The following is a 12,282-nucleotide window of genomic DNA, read 5'->3' on the forward strand; positions in this document are numbered from 1 at the left end:
ACTGATTTCTACTTGAAATTCCCTTATCTTTGGCACTGTGTTGGCTGAATTCAATCAAAATTACATTGAGAAGCACAGTGCAATCTAGCAGAAACTCCGGTTAAACACATCAACGGTTATCTGCAGCAGACGTATATCCTGTTCCTTTTTTCAAAAAATCTCCAAAGCACAGTTTACAGTCGTAAGCTGGGTCAGGAGTCAACTCACCCCCAGTGGGATAGTATTCAATGAAACTGTTCAAGACGGTCCCAGATTTGAATCCTGGTCTGTGCCAAGATAACAAATCAGCCAAGGTTCCTGTTCCTGGTCAGCTACCTGATGCTGGAAAGTGATCAGTGATAGGCAAGCAAGGAACAATCATGCATGAAAAAGCCAGCGATGTGCCAGAGGGTTTTCACTGTGGCACAATTCGCTGTGGCACTCTTGCCTCCGAGTCAGAAGGTTGTGAGTTCAAGACCCAGTTTGGAACGCAAAAATCTAGGCTGACACTCCATCCAAAACTGAGGGAGTGCTGCACTGTCAGTGGTGCTGTCTTTTGATTGAGACATTCAGGTCAACCGCTGTCTGCCCCCAGGGAGACGTACAAGATCAAATGGCGCTATGTTGAAGAGAAGGGCAATTAACCCACTGTCTGCACCAAACTAACAGTACAAACTGATTGGCTGGTCATTACCACATTGCTGTTTCTGGGAGCTTGCTGTGCGCAAATTGGCTGCCGTGTTATTCCACTGCGTCAATGATTATGCTGTAAAGAAGTAGTTCATTGGGTGTAAAGTGCTCTGGGACACCTTGAGGTTGTGGAAGGTGCTATATAAATACAAATTGTTAACTTATTTTCATTACCTATCGAATTCCATTACAATAAGGGGGTAGACAGTTGGAAAGAAATCTTTGCAAAGAAGTGATTTACACTGAACAGGATCCCTACCTTTTCTCCCATCATTCCAGGGAAACCAATAATGCCAAGTATTCCTTTCGGTCCTGCTTGTCCTGGTGATCCAGGGAATCCAGGACGCCCGGGATCACCTGGTCTGCCTTTGTCACGTCCTGGGAGGCCCCTTAATCCCGGGAGTCCAGGGGGACCGGGTGGCCCCGGGAAACCTTTGTCTCCTGTTGAAAAACAAATGGAGAATTCACTTCCTCATTTCAAATGAACACCATGGGGTGGAGTTTCCACTGCGAACAACTTGCAAAGCGGGCACAGTGTGCCCAGACTCTCACCCATTGCAAACACCGTTCTTCTCAAAGTCTCCCACAAACTCATTTGCATATCACTAAACATAAAATCAGCCATGAGCTAGCACAACTGGGTAACATTTAAATCTCTTTTAAAAAGAAATTGATATATTTAAGAGCCATAATTTGCGGAGTTTGATTAATATATTCAAAATTGGGTTTGCCACAAAGATTTTAAACGGTGGCAAGCACTGCTGCCTCACAGTGCCAGGGAGCCGGGTTCAATTCTGGCCTTGGGTGACTGTGTGGAGTTTCCCCTTTTCCCCTTGTCTCCCTGTGTTTCCTCCGGGTGGTCCGGTTTCCTCCCACAGTCCAAAGATGTGCAGGGTAGGTGGATTGGCCATGCTAAGTTGTCCCTTAGTATCCCAGGATATATAGGTTAGCAGGATAAACAGGTGAGATTATGGGGTTAAGCCTGGGTAAGAGTTGGTGCAGACTTGATAGGCCAAATGGCCTTCTTCTGCACTGTAGGGATTCTATGATTCTATGAATGCCAACATTCAGTGAAGTACAGCGAAGGTTTACCAGGCTGATCCCGGAGATGGCGGGACTGATGTATGACTAAGTTAGGATTGTTTTCACTGGAGTTCAGATGAATGAGGGGGGATCTCATAGAGACTTATAAAATTCTAACAGGTCTAGACAGGATAGATGCAGGGAGGATGTTCCCGATGGTGGGGGGAGTACAGAACAAGGGGTCATAGTCTGAAGATTCGGGGTAGACCATTTAGGACGGAGGTGAGGAGACATTTCTTCACCCAAAGAGTGGTGAGCCTGTGGAATTCATTACCACAGGAAGTAGTTGATGCCAAAACATTGAATGTATTCAAGAGATAGCTAGATATAGCACTTGGGGTGAATGGGATCAAAGGTTATGGGGAGAAAGCAGGATTAGGCTATTGAGTTGGACGATCAGCCATGATCGTGATGAATGGCGGAGCAGGCTCGAAGGGCCGAATGGCCTCCTCCTGCTCCTATCTTCTATGTTTCTATTTAACATGACATTTTAAGTGACTGAAAATGACTTTTTGAAAAACGTACAGAACCATTTGCTGGTTAAATTGTCTTAGTATATTCAATAAAAAATATTTTAATAGCTTTTAAATGTATCCATCGGTGCCACTACATTCAGACAAATTGTCTTAATTTTTGAAGCCTTCCCGATGGCCTGTCAATAAGTGCAAATAATGTTTATAAATAATTAGGGCGGCACGGTAGCGCAGTGGTTAGCACTGCTGCTTCACAGCTCCAGGGTCCCGGGTTCGATTCCCGGCTCGGGTCACTGTCTGTGGGGAGTTTGCACATTCTCCTTGTGTCTGCGTGGGTTTCCTCCGGGTGCTCCGGTTTCCTCCCACAGTCCGAAGATGTGCGGGTTAGGTTGATTGGCCAGGTTAAAATTGCCCCTTAGTGTCCTGAGATACATAGGTTAGAGGGATTAGTGGGTAAAATATGTAGGGATATGGGGGTAGGGCCTGGGTGGGATTGTGGTCAGCGCAGACTTGATAGGCCTCTTTCTGCACTGTAGGGTTCTATGAATTATCTCTATGAATAATGTAAGTAATGTTTAAAGCGATCCTCCTTTTCATCTGGAATTGCAAATGGTGGGTTCTTGACACACAAGGGAGAGTTTTACATGCCCGTGAGGTGGGATCACAGCGGGGGTGGGGTAAAATCGGCGCGTGGGGCAGGGGAGACAGGAAGCCATGGCTGATCAGCTTCCCAACCATATTCCGACATCAGGGAATTTTACCCATGAGATGGGACCAGCTTCAGACAGGCTTCTTGCTACAGGGAGGCAGGAGATAAATCTGAATACTCACATGGTCCATTAGTGGCCATTTTACCAGGCTGCCACCATTTTGTCAAAGGGCGGATCGATTCTCTGCCAATTGGGAAGCCGGCAGCTGAATGCAGAATTTTCCTGCCAGGCCAGCTGTGTTTTTCCAGCACATGCTTCTAGCTGCTGCCCAGACTCTGAGCTCTGTGATAAAAATCTGCCCCTCAGTGCTTCTCTGAAAGCCTGCGCAGGTAGGTACTTTCGGAATGTTCACAGCATATGGAGGGGCGATGGCCTAGTGATGTTATCATTAGACCATTAATCCAGGAACTCATCTAATGTTCTGGGGACCCGGGTTCAAATCCTGCCACGGCAGATGGTGGAATTTGAATTCAATAAAAAATATCTGGAATTAAGAATCTACTGATGACCATGAAACCATTGTTGATTGTCAGAAAAACGCATCTGGTTCACTAATGTCCTTTAGGGAAGGAAATATGCCATCCTTACCCGGTCTGGCCTACATGTGCCTCCAGAGTCACAGCAATGTGGTTGACTCTCAACTGCCCTCTGGCAACGAGGGATGGGCAATAAATGCTGGCCCAGCCAGCGACACCCATGTCCCACAAATGAATAAAAAAAAGCAGGAGATAAACTTTAAAGCAACATAAGTTGAAATGCTAAAAATTCCTGAATGCCTTCATTCATTAAAAAAAGCCTCTAAAATAAAATACATTCAAAAACCTAAAACACCATTTAAATGTAAATGAAAAAAAGAACATTTACTGACTGATTTTTGATTGACCAAGCATCATCTAGTGGTTGAGTTAGGTCAGTGCAGGTAGTAGTTGAAGTCCCAGGGCGGCCTGCACCAAACAAGGTCTGCCACTAGATGGAGACCAGGATTTCAGAATGGGAGCCAGCAGCCAGGAGACAGAAGATGGTGGCAACTGACAGAGGGGGCAGGTTCGTGCCAGGGCAGAAAGCAGGGTGGGAGCCAGGCCAGAGCAGGGAGGAGCAGCTTAAGTCTCTGGTTCTGGCAATGGACACCAGGGACATTACAAATAGGATTGAAGGCTAGGAGCGGGTGCCAGGGGGAAGATTGACTTGAGACTGAGGGCGAGAGCAGCAGCACTGGGGAAAAGGTGATGTGAACAGGAAGTCTGTGGCAAATAATGTTAAAGTGAAACTCTCAACATTAAATGGATACATTGACACTGCCTAATGAATGACATCAAAGCAAAACAACATGAAGCGAGTCAATATTAAACATGTGCTTACATTACCTTGGGAGAGCTACAGGCTAAGGGAGTAAATTCTGTCAAAAATACTGAACAAATAGGTCATCTTTCAACAACTCCTACAATCAAACTGGGATCAAATGTAATTCTTTGTATTCAATTGGACCCATCTGAGGCGGTTGAGAGAGAGGAATCCTGATCTTTGGGTAACCCAAGGACTCGATAAAACTGGTTAGGTGGATTGGCCGTGGTAAATGTGTAGGGTTATAGGGATAAAGTGGAGAAGAGTAAGATGTTCTTTCATAAAGTCGGTGCAGATTCAATGGGCAAATGGCCTCCTTCTGCACTGTAGGGATTCTATGGTTCTTCAGTGGGTGCTTGGAGCTTAGAGTCTCTGCTCAACAAATGAACAGAATCTATCGCAGCAAGCAAACAAACTTGAAGAAAGAGGATGCCAACTCTTCGACTGGCGAGCTGGAACGTCAGGACCACACACACAGGACTGGCATACCACTTGTAGCTGGTCGATAACACAAACAAGAATGCTGTGACTAACATGGTATTTGATAGGCTGAATATTAACACAGCTCCCCAAATCGGACAAAGTTCATCAAGAGAAGACGACTGAGGACAAAAAAAAACACATGTTCATCGAGCATGGGAAGAGTTCTGGGGCATTTGTGGGAGCAAGCTGGAAGCTTTGCTGTCGGGAAATCACTACTCTCGATGATAGGATCCCTCACAAATCATTCAGAACATGTTCTCTTCATCTACTCCTCAACTCAAACTAGGCCAGTTAACCTCTTGAGTATCTATACTCCTCAGTTGTGCTCCAACACAGATGTAAAAGACCAGAAGTATGAGGAGTTTGACACTGCTATCACCAGAACCCCAAAATCGGAATATCTTTATAACTACTGGGAGATTTCAATGCAAGAGTTGGTGCGGACCACAAGACAATGGCCCTCCTGCTTCCAACATGGCCTGACAATAATAAATGTTTTATTTATTTATTAGTGTCACAAGTAGGCTTACATTAACACTGCAATGAAGTTACTGTGAAAATCCCCGAGTTACCACACTCCGGTGCCTGTTCGGGCAAACTGAGGAAAAATTTAGCATGGCCAATTCACCTAACCAACACGTCTTTTGGACTGTGGGAGGAAACCAGAGCACCTGGAAGGAACCCAGGCAGACACGGGGAGAACATGCAAACTCCACACAGAAAGTGACCCAAGCCGGGAATCGACTTCGGGTCCCTGGTGCTGTGAGGCAGCAGTGCTAGCCGCTGTGCCACTGTGGATAGAAATGAGTTGAGCTTTGTTGTTACCACGAGCTTTGTGTAACTGAACCAACACAAATCAAAAAATAACCACAACCGCAAGATCCCAGGAGAGAACGGTATGGTTAGTCAGGCACTGTCGAGGTAAGATCCGATCATCGTCACTGTACCGTCAGCATAGAAAAGAACACGGGGCGGCACGGTAGCACAGTGGTTAGCACTGCTGCTTCACAGCTCCAGGGTCCCGGGTTCGATTCCCGGCTCGGGTCACTGTCTGTGTGGAGTTTGCACATTCTCCTCGTGTCTGCGTGGGTTTCCTCCGGGTGCTCCGGTTTCCTCCCACAGTCCAAAGATGTGCGGGTTAGGTTGATTGGCCAGGTTAAAAATTGCCCCTTAGAGTCCTGGGATGCGTAGGTTAGAGGGATTAGCGGGTAAATATGTGGGGGTAGGGCCTGGGTGGGATTGTGGTCGGTGCAGACTCGATGGGCCGAATGGCCTCCTTCTGCACTGTAGGGTTTCTATGATTTCTATGAACAGCATCGCATCGGGACGTGGAGTGTGAGAACTCTGTTACAACCTGGAAATCACATGAATGTCAAGCACAAAGTCAAAACATTCTTGGGTTTGAGTGAAATACACTGGAAGGATGGAGGTAATTCGACAATAGGCAGCATCACACTCATCTACTCAGGAGATCAAAAACATGAGAGAGGTGTAGGAATCCTCCCAAGATGAAGATGTTTCAAAAGGTGTGCTGGGTTACGGGGCTATCTGGGTACAGAATGATCCTGGTACAGAACATGGGTCTATCATACATGTCAAGTTAGTTTTAATGTGCACCTTATTTATTTTCTTCTTAATGGCAGGATTTATTTGGCAGTAACCAATCCTCCTTTGCTTTGACTCGTTCCCCTTTGTTGCTGTCCTTCCTATCTGGTGTTTCTTCTGATACAAATCTGGAAACCGGCTAGCTGTTCTCGGGCTGCCGCCATATAAATATTTGTATGTGAAATGGAAAAGACGCAGAGAGAGGAAAGGCTGAAGGCCAAAGGCAGCGGATCTGCTTCATTGTGTTAATGAGGCACGGTGGCACAGTGGTTAGCACTGCTGCCTCACAGCGCCAGGGACTTGGGTTCAATCCCAGCCTTGGGTCACTGCCTGTGCGGAGTCTGCACATTCTCCCCGTGTCTGCATGGGTTTCCTCCGGGTGCTCCAGTTTCCTCCCACACTCCAAAGATATGCGGGTGAGATTGATTGGCCATGCTAAATTGCCCCTCAATCTCAGGGAGATTAGCAGGGTAAATACGTGGTGTTACGGGGATAGGGCCTGGGTGGGATTGTTGTCGGTGCAGGCTCAATGGGCCGAATGGCCTCCTTCTGTACTGTGGCGATTCTATTCTATTCACAGCATCTAGTGGTGGACCTAGAAATCATAGAAACCCTACAGTGCAGAAGGAGGCCATTCGGCCCATCGAGTCTGCACCGACCACAATCCCACCCAGACCCTACCACCACATATTTACCCACTAATCCCTCTAACCTACATATCTCAGGACTTTAAGGGGCAATTTTTAACCTGGCCAATCAACCTAACCCGCACATCTTTGGACTGTGGGAGGAAACCGGAGCACCCGGAGGAAACCCACGCAGACACGAGGAGAATGTGCAAACTCCGCACAGACAGTGACCCAAGCCGGGAATCAAACCCAGCTCCCTGGAGCTGTGAAGCAGCAGTGCTAACCACTGTGCTACCGTGCCGCCCTACCTCGCTACAAAATGTGTTCCCCATGAATAGGCCAGGCCTCGGGCTATCGCTGCTCATGATTCTGAGATTACCAACTCCAATTAAATCTTTAATAAAGTATAAATGTTAAAAGCTTTCTTTGGAGTAAGGGGAACCAGGACCCTAACTCCACGATCTCAGTGGCCCTCCCACGTCACAGTTACCGGATCTTGATCCTTCCCGTCCCTAATCGATAATTGCTCCCTCTAGAGGCACAACAAGTACTAGCAGTTCATCCCAAAGGTGTGTGAAGGGGGCCGGGATGCTACTCTGGGACTCTACTAGGCCTCTCTGAATGGGCGCTCATTGCACGTAACTGTTCTCAGAGATAACAGCTACAAACTAAAATTGTCAGGGGTAACTCAGAAGAATGAGGGGAGATCTTATAGAAACATATAAGATTATGAAGGGAATAGATAAGATAAAAGCAGAGAAGTTGTTTTCATTGGCAGGTGAAACTCGAACTAAGAGGCATGGCCTCAAATAAAGGAAAGCAGATTTTAGGACTGGGTTGAGGAGGAACTTCTTCACACAAAGGGTTGTGAATCTGTAGAATTCCCTGCCCAGTGAAGCAGTTGAGGCTACCTCATTGAATGTTTTTAAGGCAAGGATAGATAAATTTTTGAACAGTAAAGGAATTAAGGGTTATGGTGAGCGGGCGGGTAAGTGCAGCTGAGTCCACAAAAAGATCAGCCATGATCTTATTGAATGGCGGAGCAGGCTCGAGGGGCCAGATGGCCTTCTCCTGCTCCTAGTTCTTATGTTCTCATTACTCAGGGCAGCACGGTAGCACAGTGGTTAGCACTGCTGCTTCACAGCTCCAGGGTCCCGGGTTCGATTCCCGGCTCGGGTCACTGTCTGTGTGGAGTTTGCACATTCTCCTCGTGTTTGCGTGGGTTTTCTCCGGGTGCTCCGGTTTCCTCCCACAGTCCAAAGATGTGCGGGTTAGGTTGATTGGCCAGGTTAAAAATTGCCCCTTAGAGTCCTGAGATGCGTAGGTTAGAGGGATTAGTGGGTAAATATGTGGGGGTAGGGCCTGGGTGGGATTGTGGTCGGTGCAGACTCGATGGGCCGAATGGCCTCCTTCTGCACTGTAGGGTTTCTATGATTACTCGAGTGGCACATCCCCCTCCATCAAACTGCCAACTTCAATCTGAATACGATTTTAAAATGAAAGAAAAATTACCTCTCGGCCCAGGAAACCCGGTAACCCCTGCTCTGCCGGGGCTGCCTTTCTGTCCGAGAAGATTACTCGGCACAATGCGAGGTGGAGTTCCAGGCAATCCACGGTCCCCTCTGTCACCTGAAGGAAAACAAAGAAAACGGCTATAAACAGCAATCAAGTGGTAAGCAGCGGATCGAAGGTCCTACCAGGAATTACACTGACTCGCATGAAGATGAAGACACTAATGCCAGATCTGGATAAACCTCACAGAGATCACGACTACTCCCCTCCCCACCCCCTCAAGCATCAGGGCACTGCCCTCACCCACCTCCACGCCAACATCGGGTAAATCCCGCCCCCACTCCTCGCAAGCATCAGGGCTCTCACCCCCAACCAATCACACATAAGGGGAACACCGCCCCCCCCCCCACACACCGCAATGGAGGAGGAGGGTTACCCCACCCCTGCCAGAGCCCCCTTGGCACTGCCCCTTCATGTGCCCACATGGCACTGCCCCCTGGCGCTGCCGGAGAGCAATGCCCAGCCTTGTCCCTCAACACCCAGGCCTGCAGGCACCTCTGCACCACTGGTGTGGTCATCACAGCTGGAGGTTTTCACTTTGGAAAACCCGTAGTGGTTCGTGCCAGCATGATGTTACACTACCAGAGGGGAGGATAATATCAGAGCATTCAAGGATATGGGACAAGTGGGATTATCGTGACTTTAGCGATCGTTATTGTTGCTGCAGAACACGATGGACCGAAGGGCCTTTTTGCACCGTATGACATCGTGGGGCGAACACTATAGCATCAAGCAGATTAAATATATTAACATGTATTTAAATTAATGGAAATCATGCTTGCGCCCACGCTGGTCATGAACCTGATTACATCACTAGTCGGGGGGTGGGGAAGATCTAAAACTGAGATCTCACCGGCGCAAGTCCCATTTTTGGCGTATCACGAGATTTAGTGGTCATTACGGGATTTACGCCCATTACTCACAGGGCCCCCAAATCATGGCCATCGTGTGCCTATAATGCATGCACAAGAGATGCACTGAATGAGTTACCCTGACCGTTGAATGGGTAATGCCAGGTACAGAGCAAGTCTCCTTTGTGTCATGTGAGTGTATCTTTAAAATCATGGAGCTTACAGCCTCAGCGATGTCAATGGGGGGCGGGGGGGTTGGTTTGGAGCTAAGCTGTGGCGGTCAGGTGATAGGGCCTTCAGTTTTGTTTTGGGGAGTGTGTTTCAAGCAGTTTAGCAGCAAACTAAGAAGCAGTCTCTCTCTCTCTCTTTCTCTCCCTGTTCTTCTCTTTGTTTGGTTCTGAAACTATTATGTTAGCTGAAGGAGAGGCTTATTGCCATCCTGCCTTAAAGAAGCTGTATTTTGGGAAACAGATTCGACTACAACCTCGCCTGAGTTTCTTCACAAGGGATTTTCAGCATTCAACCCAGGAGGCTGGATTCCTGTAACAAGTGGGCATTAACCTATGCCGTAATGTGCTTATTTGGAAGCTTTTATATATTGGATGTTGGCTGGAACACGTTAGAGATATTCCTTTAGAGTTATACATTATTGTGGTTGTGGTATTTCTTGTTTGTATTTGTTAAAATTCATACTATACATGTCAACAATATTCTTAATTAAACTTTATTTTTGATGAAAGCTCCTCGTGGGTCAGTTGAATCATACCTGAAGTGAAACCTCTCATGCTCATCCTCGCCAAATGCAATGTAAAACATTACAGGTCAGGCGAGCTTCAAAGAACACCTTGACGTATCCAACCTGACTTGTAACACTTGGAAAACTTTCATTCATGTACACTGATTTTTGCTGAGCAGTGTGCTGGCAACAGTACGGAAGCTGATTACAACTGACTCTGGCGCTCACTCACTGGGAAGAAAACAAAACTGGCAAGATTCCTGGATCCGAGCACCGGTTGACAGGTGAAGGATTTACATCCGCAACAAAACTAAACACAATAATAAGCCGTGATCTTAACTTGGGTGGGGAGATGGGCAGGTGCGGTCCGGGGTACAGCCGGTGTCAGCAGTGTGAGGTCTTTGTGAGTAGTAAACTCCTGGGTCCCACACACTTGCTGACAGACCCTTTCCCACCACCAGGGAGGAGCACATTGCCGGTCTACAGGAGGCTGACCAATGAAGAGCCTCGGAGTGGGGGGATGGGTGAGGAAATCTGAAGCAGGGGAGGCCTAAACTTTCCTTGTGACATATTTAAATAAGGACCCGTCAGGAGGTCCCACCTAGCCGCTCAGATGAGGAGCTTAAAACAGGGGAAGAGGTCAGAGCTCGGTGGATAAATCGCCCAGGAGGCTTTAACCAATTTCCACCAGCCAGAGTTAAAATCAGCTTGTAGTTTCTGCTTTCTGCACAAACAATACAAGGTGTCTTTTTTAAAAATTCATTCATGGGACATGGGCGTCGCTGGCTGGCCAGCATTTATTGCCCATCCCTAGCTGCCCTTGAGAAGGTGGGGGTGAGGTGCCTTCTTGAATCGCTGCAGTCCATGTGCTGTGGGTTGACCCACAATGCCATTAGGGAGGGAATTCCAGGATTTTGACCCAGTGATAGTGAAGGAACGGCCGATATATTTCCAAGTCAGGATGGTGAGTGGCTTGGAGGGGAATTTGCAGGTGATGGTGTTCCCATGTGTCTGCTGCCCTTGTCCTTCGAGATGGAAGTGATTGTGGGTTTGGAAGGTGCTGTCTAAGGATCTTTGGTGAATTGCTTTGGTGAATTGTCGTGTAAGTTTTGTGCATTGTGGGGTCCAAATGACCTAGTCATAGAGGTCATAGAGGTTTACAGCATGGAAACAGGCCCTTCGGCCCAACTTGTCCACGCCGCCCTTTTTTTTTTAAACCCCTAAGCTAATCCCAATTGCCCGCATTTGGCCCATATCCCTCTATACCCATCGTACCCATGTAACTATCTAAATGCTTTTTAAAAGATAAAATTGTACCCGCCTCTACTACTACCTCTGGCAGCTTGTTCCAGACACTCACCACCCTCTGTGTGAAAACATTGCCCCTCTGGACACTTTTGTATCTTTCCCCTCTCACCTTAAACCTATGCCCTCTAGTTTTAGACTCCCCTACCTTTGGGAAAAGATATTGACTATCTACCTTGACCTCATTTTATTTATTCTACCTCATTATTTTAGCTTGATTCTATTTGTTATTCAAGGCTCAAATATTTATCTACTTGCAACAGTTCAGCTGACGGAAATGCCATCTAACTGGGAGGGGGAAGGACCTAAAAAACAGCGTTGGATTTGCATCTCACCCTTATCTCCTTTTCTCCCGAGGGAACCAGGGAATCCTGGTCTTCCTGGGCCGCCCGATTCTCCTTTAGGTCCATCAAATCCTGGTCGGCCTGGTGATCCAGGCATTCCGGGGAATCCCACCACACCAGGAGAACCCCTTTCGCCTGTGGTAAATCAAGACATGAATGAATAAGCTTCGATCTGTGGCCTTGCTTAAAACGATGAAATAGGAACGATAATAAATGTTAAAACAGAAAGAAAGGATGAGATAAAAAATGTTGCCTCAACTCAATTTTGAATGGGCGGCCCCTTATTTTTAAACGGTGGCCCCTCGTTCCAGGTCCTCTCATAACAGGAAACATCCTCTCCACATCCACCCCATCAATACCCCTAAGTTTCTTAAGTTTATTTATTAGTGTAACAAGTAGGCTTACATTAACACTGCAGTGAAGTTACTGTGAAAATCCCCTAGTCGCCACACTCCGCCGACTGAGGGAGAATTTAGCATGG

General features: G+C 47.3%; 1 protein-coding gene across 6 annotated transcripts in view; it reads right to left on the bottom strand.

The window, feature by feature from the left end:
- Positions 1-12,282, bottom strand: part of col4a6 (collagen, type IV, alpha 6) — a 389,276-nt gene that overhangs the window by 44,158 nt on the left and 332,836 nt on the right. For all 6 annotated transcript variants that reach the window (XM_078211871.1, XM_078211872.1, XM_078211874.1 and 3 more), the window contains 3 exons: positions 11,793-11,936; positions 8,506-8,622; positions 929-1,110 (listed from right to left, as the gene is read on the bottom strand). In XM_078211871.1, the coding sequence (XP_078067997.1) occupies positions 929-1,110; positions 8,506-8,622; positions 11,793-11,936 (443 nt within the window). The remainder of the gene's footprint in view (positions 1-928; positions 1,111-8,505; positions 8,623-11,792; positions 11,937-12,282) is intronic.

The sequence above is a fragment of the Mustelus asterias genome, chromosome 4 (assembly GCF_964213995.1).
Source record: "Mustelus asterias chromosome 4, sMusAst1.hap1.1, whole genome shotgun sequence".
In the NCBI taxonomy this organism is placed as follows: Eukaryota; Metazoa; Chordata; class Chondrichthyes; order Carcharhiniformes; family Triakidae; genus Mustelus; species Mustelus asterias.